This window comes from Tetrao urogallus (assembly GCF_951394365.1).
Source record: "Tetrao urogallus genome assembly, chromosome: 2".
NCBI lineage: Eukaryota > Metazoa > Chordata > Aves > Galliformes > Phasianidae > Tetrao > Tetrao urogallus.
The window spans coordinates 6,962,087-6,984,358 of NC_136814.1; the positions used below are offsets into that span (position 1 = coordinate 6,962,087).

At 44.7% G+C, this 22,272-nt stretch overlaps 1 protein-coding gene across 2 annotated transcripts in view; it reads right to left on the minus strand.

The window, feature by feature from the left end:
* Window positions 1-247: 247 nt before the first annotated feature.
* Window positions 248-22,272, minus strand: part of MEIS1 (Meis homeobox 1) — a gene marked incomplete at its 3' end in the record, with an annotated part of 90,741 nt that continues 68,716 nt past the window's right edge. The window contains exons 8-11 of one of the 2 annotated variants that reach the window (XM_079532446.1): window positions 19,629-19,705; window positions 4,116-4,174; window positions 2,758-2,847; window positions 248-531 (exon numbers count right to left, since the gene is read on the minus strand). In XM_079532446.1, coding sequence (XP_079388572.1) covers window positions 248-531; window positions 2,758-2,847; window positions 4,116-4,174; window positions 19,629-19,705 — 510 coding nt within the window. Of the gene's footprint in view, window positions 532-2,510; window positions 2,570-2,757; window positions 2,848-4,115; window positions 4,175-19,628; window positions 19,706-22,272 lie in introns of those variants that run through there. The other variant, XM_079532447.1, reaches the window with a different exon arrangement.

The following is a 22,272-nucleotide window of genomic DNA, read 5'->3' on the forward strand; positions in this document are numbered from 1 at the left end:
TGGATAACAGTATAATAGCATTTTACAATATTTCACTCTTTGTTCTCTTAATGTCTTATATAGGTATTTAGCATGTCCCCAGAAGTTGACTTCAGTCGGTGTTTTCCTGCTTGTCAGGGTCCCTGTGAGGAATAGGAACGTCCCTTGGTCCAAAGTCGACGCCAAGAATGGAACTCCATAGTCATTGCAGAAAGACAATGTTTGAAATCCGCCGTCTCTGCGGACAGCGCGCATTCGTTCCCTTAAGCTACTGAGCATGAATGTCCATCACTTGTCCGCTCGCCGCCGGCTCGCCGGGATGAAGCATTGTGGGGCTGGATGCTGACATGGGCATTCCGGGGTGGGGTGGTCCTCCATGCATCATCATCGCTGGGTGGTGAGGGTGTCCAGGAATGTAGGTATGCATGGGGGGGCCGTGACGCAGCTGAGCGGGATGGGGGGGCATCTGGGGCGGGGTATAGCTTGGCTGTCCCATGTTCATACCCATTGGACTACCCCGAGACACATAATCCCCTGGCACACTTTGCAGCCCTGCGGAGAGAAAGAGGCCAGCGTTGGTCAACAGCCATTTATTTATTGAGCTCGCCAGCCCCGCTACTTTGGATCCGTCCGGAGTGTTTTTGCCATTCAAAGATGGACTGTACAGCGAGCACACACACCGCTGCACAAAAGCCTCAGATGAAACTGAAATGGATAGGATTACTAAGGACGATGTTAAATCAAACCTGTATTTTTAAACACATGCACACACACACACACACACACACACAAAAATCAATGACAGTTATCAATTAATTCTTTCCCTACGATCACTTCTGTCTGAAAAATCAGACGCGCAACTCAGTCAACCTTTCAGGGGTTGGGAGAACAATAAGAAAAATTGGACCTAAAACAATAAAACCTCCCGCTTTCCGTGGGCCTCTGCCTTCTGCTTGGATTGCTGGAGCTGATGGGAACTGACAGGTGTATTGTTTCGGAGAGCTATAAGCTCCATAATCATCAAGGGTGAAAGGCATACGCTATTGCTAAGTAGGTTCAATTGGCTTTAGTTCTAAGTAATAGTGCACCGTGAATGCTCCGAACACCTTGGAATCAGGTCTCAAGGCTCTAGCAATGAATAGCTGCTTAATCTAGCCTAAAGGAACATTTTTGAACTAATGAAAATTGCTTATAAAATATACTGTACTCACAGCTCTTTAATCAAAAAAGATGATAATATTTTTTGTAATAACCTATTAATTTAATTGGTCACGAAGCATAAAATACATCATTTAAATTTAATTGACCCAGAAACTAAGAAACAATATTTAAATTAACTAAGCTAGAAATTTCCATGCTGAGGTAATAAGGCTGTTGCATTCCCAAGCTTGGTGGAATGTTTGCACAGCTAATTGTTAAAACTTTGTTCCGACTCGCACCCAGCGAAGACGACTCCCAGACACCCTTGGCCTTGGGAACTTCAAGTGCTCCCCTCCAATAAGCAGGAGAGCAGCAAAGATGCCCAAATAACTGCTCTTATCTCCAGCAACAAAGCGAGAGAAACAGGATTGGGTACTGCTTGGGCATGGTACCGGTGCCTTAGAGTTTCAAGCTGCTTTACTTCACTTTTTTCTTCTTTCTTTTTTAAACAAAAATTTGTATAATGTATTTTCCCCTACAAAAAGACAAGAGCCCCCCCCCCCCCCCCCCCCCCAAAAAAAAAAAAATCTGGGACAGTTTTTCTAGGCTTTCTTCACGAGGTCTGCCACTGAAGATTGCATTAATGATCTCTATTTTTGTATACTGAATAAGTCAAATCCATTTGTCACACTGCAAGTGATGGCATACTTAATTTGGATATAGTCAATTAGCCTGGGCTAAGCTCCATAGCCTGCTGTGCACACCTCTATTTTGTATTCTCTCTTTTTCCTTTGCCACACGTAATCCCATTATGATGGACAGACAAAGAGAAATAAACTTGAAAAAAAATCAAAGTTTCGTTGATCGCCTTCCAAAACGTAACTAGCCCTAAGTGAAGCCGCTGTTTATTTTACCTAAAAGAAGTCTCTGTTTGGCTTTTTGGTGTCTTGCAGGTTAGTGTAGAAATGTAACTCATGCATCAACTGCGGTTAGACAGATTTATGACACTTTGGGGACATGCTCTTTCCTCTCCCTGCACTGCTGCAGACTGCTTACATTTTGCAAATCAGTCTGTTGCCATGACGACTCGCTCCCCACCTCCCGGCTGTTTCTTGTTTTGTCATGTGGTCAGCGCTGTGCGATAGCAACGCGCAGAAATGTGCATCGCGCGCGGGGCTCGGGAGCTGGCAAGCTTGCTCAAACCAGAGGCAAAGGAAGGAAACCGGAGGAGACCAGGCGCGGGATGGAGAGGAATGAACAAGCATGAAGCTATGGGCAAGGAGAATGTAGGGAAATGCACAGAGGAAAAATATCCCTGGAACAAAGTGAGAACAAAGACCCCATTCGTACTTACTTCCCCCTGGCTTTGCCATTGGGTACCTAGGTGAAGGTTACATGTAGTGCCACTGCCCCTCCATGCCCATATTCATGCCCATTCCACTCATAGGTCCTAGAGGGAGAGAAAAATCCAAGAAGATGCCAGGGAATGAGCAAAGTCAACAGATAGTGCCGAAAGCCCCTTTTCCAAACCGCAGCCCTCTGAAGGAGCACGGTGCCCTGGCGGCGCGGGCAGAGGACAGGCAGCGAGGCAGGCAGCGGAGCGGGGCGAAGCGGGCACCCAGCTGGGCCGGGCCTTACCTGGCGCTCGGATGCCCATGTGCTGCTGGCCGTCCATCACGAAGCCTCCCATTGGCTGCCCGTCGGGGTTGTAGGGCGTCCCTTGGCTTACTGAAAGAGCACAGAAGAGGGCTTGTCAGCAGCATCCCAAATGGTCGCGTTGGGTCAAGGCACAACCCCGGCACCTGTGGACTATGAGGGAACCACGGGGATGACCACCACCGTGGGCTCAAAAAAGAGGGAAAAAACATCTACTGTTCGAATTAGCTGGCCGTGCTGACAAGCCTGCAGGTTTCAGGCTTAATTTCCTCCTGCGAGTTTGGAAGTAAATGAAGTTGGCCATCAGAAAATATTGAGACGTGATGAGCTCCGGCTCCAGCTGCTGCTGCTGCTGACGTCAATGCCAAGACCTGTGCAGGGGCTGGATTTTACGACTGGAACAGTCACACTGAAATCCCAGTGTGTTAAATTACGTCCATGCACTTTTACAAGAGTGGGACCTGAGCACGTCCCTGCCAGAGATTTACCTCTAATGGCCAAATAATCAGATGTGCTGGAGGAGAAGGCACTGCCCAAAGGCATTTTTGACAACGATGGATTTGGATAGCTTGGCAGAGAGGCTCAGCAATGGTAAATAGTAAATATGGCCAACAGTTTAAGAAAAAAAAAAAGGCTCAGGGTAAAAGTAAATACCCACAGTGAGCTGCAAGCTGCAGCCCCAGGCGGGACCAGAATGTGAAAACTTTGGATTAAAAAAAATCCCCCAAAAGGGAAAAACCCAACCACTCCAAGATCCTAATAGATACTAAAAAGAAGAGATGAGAGACAAAGGGACCCTATGCGAGTCCCAGTACCTAAAGCCTTGGTTTTAACTGTACATTAAAATCTGGCTTCAGAAGTAAGCTGCCTTGGGTTATTAAAGCACATAAAGCTCTACCTCATTGAATGTCTTTGAACTTTACTGAGTCCCACAAGCGATTCTGACCCCTCTGCCCTTTTGACAGGTAATAAAGTTTACAGCAATTCCACACCAAGCCATGCACCAGGGAGTGGTCACAGGAGCAGAAAAAGCTGGGAGGCAGAACTCAAAACAAATGCAACAAAAATAGGAAGAATATTAATTCCGAATGTGTAAGGAAGCTCTGGTCGTTGAGCAGGTAATTCTAGTTTCTTCTTTGAATTTTACTGAGTTTTTTTCCCCAGATATTTTAATCATGGAAAACGATTGCCGTTGATTTAAACAAAGCTGGTCTTATTTTAATTGTCGGTCACTCCCAGCGATCATTTCTCATTTATTTACCAGGTAATGGACCTCCCTGCATGGCTCGAGGATGGGTTTAGCCTGTGTGACTTGAATACGGTTACTACTAGGGACTTGCCTGCTCGATTGGACTGGTCTATCATGGGCTGAACTATTCTTCTTCTAGCATTAATAAACCTGCAACAGAAAGAGTAAAGTAGTTGGTTAGGGAAGGGCCAACCCCAAGCCTCGCCCCGACACCGCGCTCCGTCAGGCTGGCGCGGGCTCAGCCGCAGCCGGCCCCTGGCCCCCGCTGACCCCTGGCAGCCCAGGCTTGGGTTTGGGAGCTGATTTATGTTGGCCTGTTCTTACCACAGTTGGACACTTCCATTGCATCTTTTCATGGGGGAATTAGCGGAGTTTCCAGGAAACAATGCCAGCGACACTCTTGGCGATTCAGAGCAGGGCACAAAAAGTGGGTGACGACGGAGGGATGCTCATAAGGGCATCTGCTGCCTCCTCCTAATTAGTGGCATTTCTGTCTCATGTCCTCTGACTTCTTTTTGCAATTTTTATTATCAAAACCTTCCCGTACCTCTCGCAAACCTAATTCTCTTTTAATGCCCACTATTAAGATAATGAACTGTGATGGCAGAGCACCATCAAATGAGGGAACGTCTGGAGTTTTATCGCCACTAAGTCACACTGCTGGGGACTTCAGAGCCTTGCATTCCTCATAGCCATTTCTTGGTGGGTTTCCCCCCCCCCCTCCTTCTTTATGCAAAGTCTGAGGGGTCAAGGCGAGGTCATAGCTTTACAGTAATTGAATTTATAATCCTGTTTTCTCCAGCTAGGCCTGACCATTTACAGCAAACATCTTGTTAAACTGTAATTACTGGACTACTGAAAATTCCCTCCGAACAATGAAAAGCAGATCTTTGGAAATAAAAAAGGTACAGTCCTTTTTACAAACAGCCCTCTGCAACCGTACTCCTCGTGGTTTTTAGCTCTTTGCCCCAACCTTGTAATGCTGATTTGGGAAAGAGATACTCAAAATTATTTGGAGAGAAACAGAAAGAGGGGGGAGATCACAAGTGCCCCGGTCTGCTCTGCACAAGTCCTGGTGGCATTGAAAGCAGAAACTCAAAGCGTGGCTGGAAATCCGTCCCACCAGTGTGTGCCAGAAGAGCTGCTTTTGTGGTTTTACTCATCAGAAAGCTTCATTAAAGCCACCTGGAAAAAATCTCCCCCGAGATTTACTTATGGCATTGCAAAGTCTCAGAACCAGTCTTTAAGTTCTTTAAAAGAGAAATAAGAAAAAAGAAGAAGGGTAAGCATAGGTAAGGCCACATCACAATTAGAAAATGTGATGCTAAAGCACACAAAGGGAGACTTGGTGCTTGTTTTTGTTGCCTTTTGCTTCGGCTCAGCAAGGGTTCTCCTGCGGCCAAGATAAAGGCAGTGGAATGCAATTTGGGGTGCCTTCTATCTGCTTCTCATCACACAAATGCCTGCTAACATTAATCAAGATGTTGGGTGCTAATCAAGGCGGTTTTGAGGAAATGGGCTCAAAACCTTCCACGACACAAAAACCCAAATTCCGTGTTCTGGAAACCTTACGCTCAAACTAGGTCATGTTTTGTCAGCAACAGCATTGTGTCAATTTTTGGACACACTTCCACCAAGAAACCCTTCGCTCCAGCCAACGGTGTTGCAAATCAGTTTATCATTATCTTGTACAAACCATGAAAATCAGAATCATGTGAGCAGAAGGTTAGACTAATTCTCCTTTCTCATTATAAGCACAGGTGTAGCACAAACACCATGTGAAATAAGCAATTAAAAAAATCTGCTTTTTTCTCCCATTAGCTGCCTTACCTCCATGACCAATTAGAAAATTGTTTAATATCTGTAATCTGCATTTGCAGAAAGCAATTTTCACAGCAACTCTCCCAAGTAAAACAACAACACAAAGCCCCGTGCCCCAGCCACGTCTTTTTGCAGGCACTGGCGGTACTCGCTCCTTTCTCCCATTGCAGGACCTCAGGAGCTGGCACTGAAGCTCCAAAAGGTTCCAGACCAAAGAGACACACAGTGCTAAGGATGCTCACGCAAATATCACAGCCTCCCCCTTCTCCTCCGAGCGTTTTTCTTAAGAATGAGGCTCTCATTTCAATATTTAGCACAATTATCCCGCTGAGGTGACTACAGCAGAATGTATTTTCACCTGTCTGTTCTATATTATCACTTGGGATGGCTGCTTTAAACGCATTTCAAACACAGGTACTTAATAGTTCCCTTCTTCCTGTGCATTCCTCTAAGTATTTTATAGAAGTGGCTGATCTGCAAAGCAGCCCTGTGTTTGGATGTCTTCGGGGTGAATTCAGATGCAAGAACATTTTCCTTCTGGGCAAAGTAATAAAATGACATTCTTGCTCCTCCCACTAGAAGTCAAACTGAGGTCAGCTCCCCATCCTTGTATCTGTTTAAATAAACTGGTCCAGCTGTTTGTTTCCAGGATGCCCTTTAACCTTCTGTCCCATCCTCCCTGCCTTTGTAACAGAATGCTTTACTTTGCATTATAGTAGACTCCAAACTACTATGCATTAAAAAAAAAAAATAGTATTCGCTTTCAAGTTTCTTCCTGCATCCCAAACCTGGAATTCATAAGAAGCCATCAGATTAAAAGTATTAATGTGCCTTGCCTTGAGAGAACACCATGCAGTGCCGTTACGTTTATAAATCACATTTGCGAACTCCGCAAAGCTGAGAGCTAGCTCCGGCTGCAGAAATGTGCAGCACAGGGACAATTTCCTCATGCTCTCTGCTGCTTTCTTTGATAGAGGGGCTGAGATCTCTTGATCACTCTTGGACTTTCCGGAGTGCTGGGCTGATGTAATGTCAGCAAAAAAGGGTGGCAAAGAAAAGCAAATGGGAAAACTCTCACTGCCCCTTTTCCCATAGGTTCACACTCACCTATCTCAAGGATAGGAAACCCTGAACCACTCTGATTTTCACAAGTGTAGAGGAATCAAGACCTAAAGTATGCATCCACATCTTAAGAGCTATTTACATTTAGTAGTCTCAAAATACAACTAGGCATAAAACTCAAAACCACAGCATAACATTACTGATGTGAGTAAAGATCCACTCAGGTTCTAAGGGCTGCACAGAGGGTGCATTTCCCCCCATACCATTGCTGTGCTTGCTCTGACAAGTGCATTCTGCTTATTCTGTCCCCAAAGAGCAGCATCCATACTGGAATAAACAGAACACCTCCAGCACACGGCTTGCACCCACCTCCCAGCAAAACCATGTGCTGCCAACTGGCTCTTTGGCTCTGGGTTGTGTGTTTTTCTCTTTACAAGGGGAAGGATCTGGCATGGAGGAACCGTTTGAACAGTTGGACAATTGGGCAAACACAGAAATCTAAAGACTTTTTTTCTTTTTTTTTTCTTTTTTTTTTTTTCTTTTTTTTAAGTTAACTTTTCCTTGCCCTGCTGGTTGTGAAGATGGCACCTTGCTGCTATGCCTCAACAAACAAGCAAAAAGAAGCCACTGCACCTGCCCAATCCCAAGCCAAGGTGCAGGAAACACTTTCGTGCCCTTTACATTTTGGTAGGATATTTCCCCTTGCCCTGCGCCCCGATCCATTCCTGTCCCATGGCAGAAACCAGCCTGGAGTGATGCCTGATCAGCACCACACTCCGACCTTCAGCTTGGCCACCCTGTCACCACACACCAATTTTGCTTCTTCCCAGCAAGCAGCACATGGCTGCTGGTGACAAAAGGCTGTTTTAGCTGGAGATTGCCAGCAATAATAGCAGCCAGAGAGCAGGGATTTTCAGAGGGTCACCAAACCCTTGGGAAGGCACAGAGCACTGGGCTCAGGTTACAGCCCTAGTGACATTTTTCCACACAGATCTGTTCTTTCTCCCCTTGTCTCACTTCTGTAGAGTGAATAAAACAAGGCCATCCTTTGCTGTCATAGTTTCCAAAGTCACCTTTGCTCAAGAACTATCGGAGCAACTGTGAGGACTTCCAATGTACAACTCCAGAGTGAGATTACCCAGCCAAAGCTGTCTGAAAGTGCTGCTGGGGACTCAGTGGTACACTGGGGGTTTTCCCTCCCCCAGCCTCCCAGCAAAGACAGCCGCCACTCCAGCACTGACTTCTGGCACTGTCAACTCCACACCAAAGTGTGGGCTACCAGCCAGAAGTCTGTGTGCAATGGCAGCGCCAGGAAGCCTCCCAAATCCCTCTGCCTCATCTCAGCTCTGAGCTCTCCCTGGCAAACTGCACTTAAGGAGAGTAACATCTACAAACACCACAGCTAAAATGTCTCTTGACCCTTTGAAAAAGAAGTGATACCCCTCCTGACAACAAACAAATCATCATTTTTATAACATATGCCAAAGTAGCCAGAGCCCTTCAAATGGGCCAATACTTCACTCATAAAACCAGGCAGGGTCTTTTTCACGTATGGGCATCCTTCATTTATACCCCAACAGAACAACTTTCTCTATTCAATAGCTCTTAATTCCTCAACGCTTAACAGGTTTATCTCTAATAAAAACAATTTAAATGGAAAGTGTGCAATAAACTGGGATTGTTATACTTGAGCAACCATTTTATTCCTTATTTTAACATACTTTCTTTTTGGGCATTCGTTTTCCAGAGCTTTTGCAAAGAATGAGCAAGGAAAAAAAAAATAGAGAAAGAAAGTAACAAAATCCATAAATTATTTCAGAATAATGTCAAGTACTTTAAAAGCAGCCTTAGAAACAAAAATCTCCCCTGTAATTATGAGCTAAACAAATAACCGCTGACTTTTGAATGGTAATCACATCTCCCCATTCCTAAAATGAGAAATAAATGTGAAAAGGGTGCTTACAGACATTATTAGAAAGTTCTGATCCTGAAGTCAGTTAGTGAGCTTAATGACTCGTAACTACCAGTCATTAGCAACCCATGCTCTCCCTACTCCCTTTATTTGTTAAAAAAAAAAAAAAATATATATATATATATATATACACACACATATATATAAGAAAATGAAGACACTCAAGAAATTTGGTTCAGTTTAAAGTCAGACTTTATGAAGTCATGCTTGGCAGCTTCTCTTGGTTTCTCCTCCTCCTCTGAAAGGAAGACAGTTCAGGACTGCAATGCATCACCCGCAACACTGAATGGGGGTAGGAAAGGAAAAAGGCTCACGGGCTGCTCAGCACCCACTCTGGATACCCAGTGCTGGGGTAGGCTCCAGTATGTCCACCCACTGGGAACATGGGAAGAGCTCTGAGAGCTCTCCTCTTCCTCCCTTGGGGCTGGCAGCCTCAACCCCAGTGACTGTATACAGGGCCGTGGGTGTCATGGGACAACTCTGAAGAGCGGACAAATAAAATACTATGCAAAACGAGTGATGAAAAACCACTAATTAGCTGACAAATTTGATGTAAAGCACTAATGAAAGCCACGTGTGGTTCTGCAATTTAGTTTTAAAAATAGCTTCTGACTTCAAGCATTACTATGTGACCCCACCGATGTATTCATGTTGTGCATTCAGAAAAGTTGCTTGAAAGCAGGAGAGTGCTATTGAATCTCTTGCAAGCCAACCCTGCTAATGTACAGAGCACATCAAGCGCAAAAATAGAAAGCAAGGAGCTGGGATCAGGTAGGCACTCGCTATGCAGAGCCAGCCATGCCCTACATTCAACTAGCTGTACCTGTGGCCATGTCCCATGCTCGACCCCCCGTCAAGCCCACAGCTCCCTGTCACACCGCCTCTGTTCTGCCCTCAGCCAAAGTCCTGCTCAAGTGGAATCCCACTGAGGATGGGCCAGGTAAAGCTCCTGGGCTGCTCCCCACGGTGCCCCAGAGCCCAGCAGATGCAGGGTTGTGCTGGGGGGGCCCACGGCAAGCTCCTTCCCTGACACCGCAATTCCCTTGTGGTGCAGAGCAGATGTAAACTCGCCCTCAGCAGCCAGATGATGTAAGGGGAAATCTTTAAATGGCAAAGTGCCAGCAGGGCTGACCTCCTGTCTCTTCCCTACTCCCAAATCCCAGTGCAGCTGTACTCTGTTGATCTCTGTGTGCCACAATTAGCCTTTAAGGAATATGGCAAGGATTCATCCAGCAGAGCAGTGTTAAGGCTGCTCTAACTCACGCTGATTCAACACAGTGCTGGATCTGCAACATGCTGCCAGCCAAAATCTCTCCCACCCCAAAAACACTCGCTCTGCATAGGAGCCAATGGTGCACAGGCAGATCCACAGTCCCTTCTCCATTGTGGAATTTTCCTCTGTTGATTCAGCAGCATCTTTTATTTAGGCCACTGTGGTGATCTCTGGGCTTCCTCCTGCCATACACATGGGCCACAAAGATGCTCAGAGGACTGGAGCACCTCTCCTGTGAAGAGGCCCTGAGGAAGCTGGGCTTGTTCAACCTTGAGAAGGCTTCCAGTGTCTAAAGTGAGCCTACAGGAAAGCTGGGGAGGGACGCTATCAGAATGCGTAGTGACAGAAAAACGGGTAATGGTTTTAAACTAAAAGAGGGAAGATATAAATGAAATATTAGGAAGGAATTCTTCACCACGAGGCCGGTGAGTCACTGGAACAGAGTGGCTAGAGAAGCTGTGGATGCCCCATCGCTGGAGGTTCTCAAGGGTCTCAGAGCAAGATCTAGGGGAATTTGGCCCTGCCCGCAGCCAGGAGGTTGGAACCATACGATCTTCTAACCTAAGACATTCTATGATTCTGTGATTCTATGGTCTAAACACAGGGGTACCTCCGTTGAGCTCTCCGGTTCCCATGCATCAAACTTGGAGCAGTGTAAAGCCAGCTTTTTTCCCCACTCATCCCTACCTACACTGGGTATGGCACCAGAGCTGGAAGCTATTTGTGGTCCTCCAGCCACAATGAGCATCCCATTACCAGCTCCTTCCAGCCTGCAGAGCAAGGTAAAGCCAACCAAAGGTCACCAATAAGCAGCTCACCAAAGAGTTGAGGATCTAAATAACCTATCTGTGGGACCTGCAACTCGCACATGAGATCGGCTTTGGTATGCTCTGGTCTATACCTTGAGGCAGCAGCTCGAGGTGGATAGGGGAAGCTCTTAATTCCTGCGGTCGGGCCCTCCCTACCATGGCTGAGACAACAAACACGCACATGTTGGTGTGTTCTGTGTGATGTGGGCACCTGGGAAACTCATTTGAAATGATTTTTTTTTTTTGGCTGAAACCACAAAGGGCACAACTCTGAATCACAGCCAACCGGAAAAACAGCCACACACTTCTGGATGAATTTCCCCCAAGACATCCTACATTAAAACTGTTGTCCAACTGCTACTAATCACCTACTTTGTGATCTGCTTTACCTAAATATGGTTTCCCATTAAGTGAAGTAATTCATTTTGCCTATAATCCTACTCCTGATGGTATTTTATTTGGGGAAGGAGAAAAGACATCCACAAAAAGCAATGAAAACAAAACACGCACGGGGAGGTCAGAGGAATGTCAGAGACAAAAGGAATTTTTAAGGGGACATGTAAAGCTCAGCCCCCAGATGGGATGAACTAAGGAGTACAAACTATGCTTATAAACCAGTGAGGAGCTGCACACCTCTGGGATAGCTTGAGCTGAAAAGGAGCAAATGATACCTCATTTTATCGTTAGCCAAAAAAGCCACAAAGACTACAGTGCCTGGGCAGAAAAAAAAACAAATAATAACCCATGAAACTGTTACGTGACCTAGATTTCATTGAAGTCTGTGGAAGGCATGTATTCCTTCCACAGTATCTGCTGCTCTTTCTTTTCTTTTCTTTGAAAAAGGACAAGAACACACAGAAGCCTTGTTAGCCTTAATGCCACTAGAACCAGCCATACCTCCATCACACGGCATCATTTGAGGGCTTCCCCTGCCTGCGCCTCTGGCTGCATTTCATTTTTGAGCAGGGAAAATTGTTTTATCCAACAAGGAGGCAACATTTGCCCCATTTTTAATATTTCAGGCTGACTTTTCAACCACTCAGAAGCACAGTTTGCTTCAAGCAGGTGCAGCCCGAAGCTAGCCCATGATGTAAGTGAGAGAGGGGGTCTCTGAGGGCACTTTCCCAGCGTGCACAGTGCTTAATGCTGCACGCCAGCCTCAGCCACTGTTGACACAAAATAGGTGGAGATCAGGTCTGTGCAAGCACAACATACCAGAAAGGCAAACTATCCTTAAAAACACTTCAGGTAGATTTGACAAGAACAGACCAAAACCTGACTTGCAAAGAAACGGCAATCCACTGCTCTCTTCTTCTCTCTATCTCTCTATTTTTCAGATATTGAGGCTACATTTTCTGATGAAGCTATCTAAGAGGAGCTGAGTCCCAACTCCCATTCTCAGAAGTCAGCTAGAGCCCTTGGATTGCAGCGTGGTGCTTCCACCACAAACCAGGATCCTGGCTGCTCTTCCAAGCCCAGCTCCCATTCCCAAGGAGTGCACACCTGAATCTCAGCCTTTTTAAAAACAGCTAACAAAGACTTCTGATCCCTACCCTCATCCTGCCCTGCACAGCCAGTGCAGGAGCGGAGAAAAGAGCAACCAGAGTATGTTTGCACAGTGCCTTTTAATCTTATCTCTGTGACACCTGACAGCACATTTGTTACAGAATATTAATGCACTGACTAAAAAGTTTGTCAGGTACAAAATCACCACGGAAGAGGATGGAAAGCCCAAGGGAAAAAATGAATTTTGCTGCACGTTAACTCCTAAAGCACCAGGTGCCTTCGGTCACACGGCAGCAGCTCAATTGTATCTGCAGCACACAACATTCTGCCATGGGAACTGACCTTTCTCTCACTCAAAAAAGAAATCTTCTGTGCTGTCATGCACTTGCAAATATTTTCAACACCATTTATTGTAGTTGTGGAATGGTTTGGTTGTTATTAATTACTTCGTTAGCTTGTGCAAAATTATTCTGCAACATTTCCTTGCCTGGTTCTGCCCAGCCTGGCTCTAGGGATGGCAAAGGATGCTCAAGGGATGAACCTTCCCATTGCCCCGGCCAGCATAGCAGTGGGTTTTGGGGCAGCTCAAGCCCCCTTTGGGCCGAAGGATGGTCTGAGCAAGCAGCCTGAGGGTTGAGGTCCTGGAGGAGAAGGGCAGCACTTCGTCCAAAACTCCTTTTTATCTCCCCACTCTAAGCACCTGTCCTTCACAGGAAACACTCCTTTGTGCCCAGACTCCCTAAACCTGCTCACTGGAACAACACTCCGCATGCTCATAGCACTGCACTGCATTTTTTTACATGGCTTCATCAAGCTGAAACACACTGACAAACCCAGCATGCATCTAAACCTGGTGACGTGACAGCACCCGATGGCTCTGGATTCACAGCTCTTCCCCCTGCAAGCTATTTGCTTGGCTTTTCTAATAATACCTTGCTTGGCTGGCAGCTCTCCAGGGCTGTCTAAGGCAATATGCAAGCTAAACATTTTTCCTCTGATTTCAATATTTTCTTATGAGTAACTGTACAGTATTTTACCTAGTGAGTATTCCTGATTGCTGTAATTTAAGAACAGAGAAACAGACTACAGATGTAATATTATTACTACAACTGGCATTCAAGGTGAAAGGCGTAACAATTAGCTAAGACTTAGTGAAAACATAAATGTAAAAATCTGCTGTAAAAGCCCAGCACATGGTACGCTTAGAACAGCTAATTTACCACACATATTCCGAATTGCTCAAGTGGTGCAACAATTCACCCAGCAAGATCCTTCTCTAATGTTTTTCTTGGGCTTGCAAAGTGTTTCCTGGGGGGAGGGGGGGGAGGGATGGGAGTGGGGAGGGTGGTGACTTTCACGTGGCAAACACCCACCGTCTTGTTTTGCTTTGGAATAACAAACATTGTGTGTTCTTCAAACCTGAAACACAGATCCTCTCTTACTTCCATCTCTCTGGCTTTTATGTGTATTCCCAGTAAAGAAACGGTGCTTAAATGACATCTGTAAACATATCCTCAAATTACAGAAAGGAGAAAAGCAGAATGGTTTCCAAAATCCGAGGTCTCCGATTAAGTTTGCACTGCTGAAGCTGAGAGGCTAATTTGTGAATGTTTCAACATTTACAAGTAAATAAGTACTTGCAGTTACTGTATCTGATTACTGAGAAAAGTATTTGTTATGTTATTACACAGATTCAAATTGCATCTTGACCTTTTCTCGTTTAATCTGTTTACTGCAACAAAAGCAGTGATAGATAAATCTGAACACAAGTGTGCATTTCACCCTCCTTTAACCAAAACCCCTGAGTGCAGGGCGTTCTGCAGGGCTGCAAAGAAAGCTCCATGCCTGCCTGTTGTGTTCAGAGATTGGGTCGGCACCGGGCTTGGAAATCCACCCAGCGTCCAGGACCAGCACCTGCTTTAGCTGTGCCCTCCTGCAGGCCTCCTCCCCCTCTTACACCCTAAAAATAGTGCTTAAGTGGGACTAAAGTGGTGCGCTGGTCATGTGCTGGCCTTTCGCTCGGGGTGAGTTTCGCCCTCAGAGAAGGAGCTGAGCAAAAGCTGATGTCAATGCTAAATGCCCGGCCTCAAAGCATGGGGGCTGCATCCCCCCTGTTTGCATCTGCCCCATCTGCATCTCCCTCCATCAGCGTTAGATATTTTTATTATTATTATTTTATTATCATTTTCTTTCCCATATAAAGTTTCAGCAAAAATAACTTCAGTTGTCTCCAAGAATGAGATTAGGGAAATTTACATTATTTGATCAATTTTTCCAGTGTGTTTGGTTGGTTTGTTGGTTTTGGTTTTTTTTTTTTGCTAGCCTCGGAAATTACACACAAAAATGACATTTAAAGAAGCCAAAGTCATAAAATCAAGAACTCAAGAGGTAGGAAACTGTATTGCTAGAGCTGCTTGCACCCTAGCAAGCAGTCTGGTCACCAGCTTGCAAAGCCTCAATCACCACCACGATGGATCTGTTATGAGAACAAATCACTAACACGTAGAAAAAATTGATCTCTACGGGAACCAAACATGGTCAAAATTGAACAAATAAGGCAGTGAATGGCAAGAAAATAAGAGCATTCCTGGCTGGAGCAGTGGAATGCTGCAGAGGAGAACAGGACTCTCCGATCTGCTGCTGCCTTGGATTGTTTGGGAGCTGCCGAGTAAATCACTGCAACCTCTCTTTTCAGCAGCAGTTACAGGCTATTGCAGCTCTCTTCCATGCCCTGTGCTGGAGCTTGGACGTGTAGGGCGCCAAGGCACTAAAAACTTGGAGTTTCCATGAACTCAGCGGTTGTTGGGCCTTGAATGCAGACAACATGCCATCACCTTGAATCATCTCCGTCCCTAACCCTCCCAAAATAAGTGGATGTGCTGGAGCTGAACCTCCCTTAGGCTCACTTCCTCACCTGCACACCCAGACAGTGCTACCCTTCTTCTTCAGCAGGGAACTGTAAACTCCTGCACTCCCACAGACCTGGAGCACACACATACAGGTCAGCGGAGTACCCGGGTACTGCAGTGGGAAGCGCCATGAGAAAAGCCCATCGGCAATTATCAATTCCATCTTCAGGCACGCTTTGAATACAGCTCAGCAAATGAAGCGCTGAAGAATGAGGGTAAGATAAAATATTGACTAGCTCCTCCGTCATTGTCTGGTCTGTGCCCTAGATAGCACAAAGGGGATTTTGGAAAAAGCAGAGTGGAAGCACCTTGTGAAAGGCTTGTGTTCCCTCACTTCAGAGCTTTACAGACTTGCAAATTCCATATATTTGTCTATATGTACATGCACATATTGAGCACACACATCTACATACATTTCATATATATAAAAATCATTTTAACGCAGCTGTATGCACGTCTGTGTAGAGAGTCATAAAAAGGCATGCAAATACAGAGAGATACGCAGGCTCGTTATTATATTATCCATCAAATATTTTTATGTACACATTTGTATTTATGTATATACTAATATAATTTATCTGTACGTACCTAGACCTTCACAAAGCATAAACAACCCCTAAACACCTAACGCAGCCCTTGATGAGAATTGCCCTCTCTGCTTGGAGTAATTATTTGCCATTAGTGCTTAACAAGAGGAGGTTCAGCTGGGATGCAACAAACAAGGAAGCTGTATGGATTGTTCAATATTAGCCTGGCTGGTTCTCAGCTGAGGCAATAAATGATTGTATCACACCTCCTGGATATTTCAATCCCCGCACAGTGGTTTTTATCACAGGGGAAAAGCACCTTATTAACCTGACCCTCACCAGGTCCCTGCCACGTCCCTTTGTGCAAGGCTGTCAGCCCACACCGGTGCCCCTTCCCACTCCCACTTCTGTGCTTGCAAGCCCACACTACTCAGGGTTAAGTGTCCAACAAGTCGAGGAGCGGGACGTCTCACTGAGGCTGCTTTCCTACCTGAAAATCCTCCACATGGATTATTCCACAGTTGAAGAGAAAGAAAGAACACACAAGAAAAAAGGTGAAGTTAAGTGATGTTTCAAAGACGTGCCCTACTCCGGTACGTTTTACGGCATGTCTCACATCATCACCCCATTCCTGCACTCCCCACCATCAATGGGAGTTGTGTGCATCAGCCCTTGAGTGTGAGCACCGGGCAGCCCCTATGTGAAAAGCACCATTTTTTCGTTACAGCCCAGAACCAAAGTATGCAACGAGCCCATACTGCAAAGGCATTCAAAATATGACAAAAAAAAATGGTTCAAATGCTTTCAATCTGCGGAAAACAAATGCTCTCTTCACTGGCTTCTCTGTGGCAAACTTATAATTCCATCCAGAAAATCCAGCATTCCCAGTCTGGGCTAACGACCATGCTACCAGACATGAGTTTATGTTTTTCATGCACATTTCATGTATTCCCACATGCTGTGTTGCTGCCAATAATTTATGACTGATCTGCACCCAGCCTGCCCTTCAGCATTTCATTTAATCTCTGCAACAGTGATTTACAATGACTCATCATTAATACAAAAATGTACATGTGTGTTAACAAGTTTGGAAGAATCTAAGGAGGGAGGCAAAATTTTTTAAAGTCATGGCTGAAATACTTAAGAGTCCAAAGAATAAAGGCAGAGTTAAATCAGCAATGGTGCCCTGGCTTTTCTCTGCAGCAAAAAAAAAAAAAAAAAAAAAAAAAAAAAGGTGAAAAGGATTTGTTCTCATGCATGCTATGTTATATGGGAACATATTCAGGGGAAGGGTGGGAGCGTGTTCCCATAGCGCACCCCATGGCCAGCTCTTTAGCAAGTGAGTGTGCAATTTGCACGCTCAGCTTCTGCCCCCACAGCCTTCCTGCTCTTTAGCACCCCAGCAAGAGCAGGGGCTGACTTATTGCATCTCAGCATCTTCATTCAGCACCCGCGACCAAAAAGCCCTGACCAGCCCTGCAATGTTATATCTTCATAGGGCTGAGGAGAAAAGGGGAATTCTCTCAATAATTTATACAATTGTAACACCATGGCAGAATTACCAAACGAGCTTGAGCAGAGGAAGCCTGCCCTACATCCGCAAGACTTCAGTTATAATGTATTTTGACCTACTTTTATTTTTTTTTTTCTTTCCCTGTACATAAGGAACTTATAAAAACACATCTGACATCTGACACAAAGCCAAAATAAAACTCCTCAAATGAGAGATGAGATGGGTACTGAAATCCACCCAGGGAAGTCACCCAGGAGAAACTCCTCTGGCTTTAGTCCAATGCACCCCGAGTTCATCACAAGCACCTCCTTTGGTGGCCAACCCCACATGGAGCTTGGTGCTCACGCAGGACCCTTGCCCACACCGTTCCCCATGGTGTGTCTAGCTCTGCCTCCACACCCACCTGCGACCTGAGCCCTCCAGTTCTTACCCAATGGGCCACTCTGAGAGCAGCTCCCAGCCCCCTCTGGGGCTGCCCCAGGCTCCCCATGACACCTTAGGAGCTCTGCCCTGGGCTACTTTTGCTTACAGCGGGATGAAAGGACAATGACGGGCATCTGGTAGAACCTGCTCCAGGGCCCTCCCAGGCAACACACCCCACCCTTGAATATGGTCCTGCAAACACAGTCAGCTTCTACACTGGGTAGACCTTCAAGAACAGCCCTGTCAACCAGGGTATCGGCTGGACAACAGCTGAGGGACGTAAAGCTGAACCAAACGCTAATTCTTCCTGGCTGAGCCAAAACATTGCCATTTGAGTTTACTTATAACATGTATTTTACATTCAGTTCCTTTTATTCCTTCGTTTTAAGGTATCTTGGAAGCCTACTTGGCATAGACGAAGTATTTGGTGTTTCCCTTTATTCAGTGTCTTAAAGGACTTCAGAAAATTGATCTCCCAGGGCTGCTGTGGGGTCACGGAAATTGATAACCCTTACAAGCCATGCTTATGTGAGCCCGCCTGCGTCTCCCAGATAGTGCACTTTGTAAATTAATCCTCCAAAGGCAAATATATTGTAAGTAGCTTGTTATCTCTAAAGTACTAAATTGAAGAATACACGGGATTATATTGACAGAAATTACATTTTCTGTAATGGGGTTTAATATATCTGAAATCTCTCCCATAGGCTCCCACTCTGACTGAGGAGGGTTTGTTAATGTAGGTGCAATGGACATCAAGACCAAATTTATTCACTAAAATGGATTAGGCCATGTAATCAGAGCTTCAGTAATATTAATCTCTGACACTTATTGAACGGAAAAAGTACTTTTGTCTGCAAACTGGCATTCCTCCCTCCCTTTTCCCCAGCAGGCTTGCCGTCCGCCTTGGCCATTTTCTGGGTATTACTTCAAAGAGGATAAGGTTTCCCATCATAAACACTAATCTGAAAATATTAGGACAATTAATTAGATACACTTAGTTTTACAAGGCATTAGATTGCAATACACTTCCAGTATGACACTTGTTCTGAGACAGTGGGAGAAACCTGAATTTGGATGCAGTAACAAAGGATAATAAATCAAAGTTCTTTAAGGGCTCGCCGTTGTGTTTTCACATTTAAATCAAGAGTAATTTTCACTGGGGGCCTTCACCACATCTCAGACAGCCAGCAGCTCAAAACCCACTGCAGATCCAGCAAGGATACCTCAAACAAGCACTACCTCAGCAAGCCAGGGGCTCCAGCAAGCCTCAGCCAGAACCAACAAACGCAGCGTGGTACTTCAGCAAGAAAGAGCACAGCTGTCCACAAAGTTTGTTCAATGTAACAGAACCAGACTTTTTAAACAAAACAAGAAATGGGTATAATGGTATCAGTCAAAAAGAAAAACCCGCCAACAGTATTAAAAAATAATAAAAAAAAAACCAACACTTGACAGCATCACAAAATAACAATGCAGTCTGCAGAAGCAGAGCCCATTTTTTTCACCAAACCGCTCAATAACAAACTCCTCAGGATGGATGGGACTGTTTGTTCAAGGGGACCAGGACCCGAATTCACCAAAACCACTGAGAAAGCAAAGGGCCAGAAACTCCTACTTGTGTTCCGCAGCACCAAACCTCCATGTCGCCTTTCCCAAAACCACTTGTCCCGCACCATCCCTTCTGCATCAACAAAATGTGGGAGCAGACGCAATAAAGGATGCTCCAAAATGCCAAGGGTCAGCCAGGGGTGCCAGCAGCCACGTGAAAACACCAAGCAAAGTTACTTACCAATTGTTCACTTGAAGTATAGTGAGCCCCGTGTCTTGTGCCAACTGCTTTTTCTGTTCTTCTGAAGGGTAAGGGTGCTATAAGACACCAAAATAAATACATACATTTAAAACAATGCTTTTTTTTTAGGCCTACTTTTTATTAATAAAAAAAAACCCCACAAACCCAAAAAAACAGAAGTGTGTGACATCTATTACCGAAAGGTGAAAATGCTGAGGTGTGTCACTCTTTTATAATTATTAATGGGCTACTACATCACTTAATTAATGGCAGTAAAAGGCATGCCAATTATAAAGATTAGTGAAGTGGAGAAATGACTGCTCAGGATACTGGCAGTACCTTGATACTCTGGAGGATATTTGTTGCCTTAGCTGGAAGTTTTTGCACTTGTCTCCAATGAGCGATTAGAGACAAATCTCGTTGGCTGCTTTTTTCTTTTTTTTTTCCCCTTCTGTATTGCACAGAACAACAAAGAATGTGATCCAGCACTTTCCTCCGAAACCAAAACGCATTGGCGATTTCTGAGATTGCAAAGACAAATCTCGCCAGTGCCCAAAATAATTTGCAAATAAGATCAGCATCCTGAACATAAACAAATGCCTGCATTTTGAACGCAGGCCAACGCAAGGTCAGTGCTCAGCACATTTTTGCCCAACATTAACATAGCTGTGCTGCTCTAATCCTAAGAGACAGAAAACAAATACTGCTTTAATTGCAGATAATGTTAAAATTAAATCATAAGTTAAGTTTCTTGTGAGAACTTGATTGCTTTCTCAGAAAAATTGCTTCTGCATGAATACAGATTGCTTAATAAATCAACAGCGGAAACCACATCCAAGCTTGAATCTAGAAATGACAGAGAAACATATCTCTATGCTTTCCCTCCTTCTAAAAGCGTTTTTGGCCCATGAGGAAATGGCCAAGCACCACAAATGTAGCACTTCCCAGGAGAAGCCGTGGCTCAGGAGTCCAAATGCTCCCAGCTTGGGCACTGGGTCAGGGCCACTGCAAGGCACCCCATCACATTTCGGCAAGAGCATTTGGGAAAACTGCTCAGACCCACCTGAACATGGCATTTAGCAGCTGTTTGTCACAAAACATTCAGTTACACACACACAGTCTCATATTTTTCGGACCTATTCTTCAGCATAATATTGCAAGAGATGTAAACTGAAACCTTGTAAAGCATAAGAATTTCAAACTTTGTAAAATGCAGCAAGCTTGTTGGTACCATAACTATTTAGCAGATTTAATACACTCTTGTAACCAGCATAATCTGATATCTAATGGCTATGTTGCAGGGCTGAATTACTTCGCTTTACCAAATATGGATTTTTGCTGTAGCATCGCATTGCCCACTGAGCCCATTCTAAAACCCACCACCATGCCCATCAGCTCCTGAAGATACACTTGTGCTGCCAAAACTGGCAGGGAGCTCTCACTTCCTTTACAAATAAAGCTTCCTGACAGTCAGCCCACTGATAACCTGCACATCTGTGACCTACTCTCCATATTTCGTGTGATGTGAAAGAGCTCCAGAACTGCAAGGTGGAGGAAACAGGGAAGGGGGGGTGGGGAGGTGGAGGGTTATTTCTTTTCATAAATAATCCGCATTTTCCACATACAAAAATACAGCATTAATTTTATAGTCTTCCTCATATACATCCTCAACAAACAGCTCTCCTTGACTTACATCTATCTATCTATCTATCTATCTATCTATCTATCTATCTATCTATCTATCTATCACAACATTTTGCTTCCCTTCAAAAAAAAGAAAAACACTACAGAGAAGATCTGCAACATTTTCATCTTTATAGCTTGCTTCCCATTTCATTGCTTTGCCATCAAGCGAGGACAAAATCATTCCTTTTTCTTATTTCACTTTGCCACCTTACATGTGATCTAATTTTAAGTAATTGAACAAACTGTGTCTAATTTCATGCAGCAAGCAATAATTACTAGACAGCCTCTAGCTATTGGAATGGAGAACCCTGTCTCCATTAAGCAATTTTCAATTGTTCTGGACTTTTTTCCAAATAGACAAGACTGGATAAAATTAGCCATCAGAATAATACAGTCACTGTCAAAATAATTGCTTTAAAAGTCTCAAATTCCTTAAATTGTGGTGTGCTTAAGGTCATCTGATTAATTTATTTTTTTTTTTCATAGCTTAGCACGGCACAAACTTTTAATTTAATAAAAATCAATAATTGCCAGAATCACATGACAGCTACAACTCTGTGTTGCTAATCCTTCTTAGCTAAATGTTCCCAAAGCGGCAGGCTTTTCATCTCCGACCCCGTGTGTCTAAAATATCTTTAGCACTGGGCATCCTTATTATATAAGCTTTCTGCAGATTGTACCAGTTGTTCCTTTGTAGGCTAAAAAATAAAAATGACTTGACAAAGAATCAGCACGCCACAGGCTAGGTTGCTAAAAAAACATTCAAAGCCTTGTTGCATTCCCACCCACGGGGCGAGGAAGGCCTGGGCTACAGGCAAAGGCAGACGGCACACTGCAGTGAAGAGAAAAGGGGAGAAACCCTGAGAACTGCCATTTTCTGAAGAAATAGGAAATTCAATCCAAACTGCTTGTGCTGATCCTTATTTCACCCAGGCAGAAACAACAGGCGCTTTCCTAA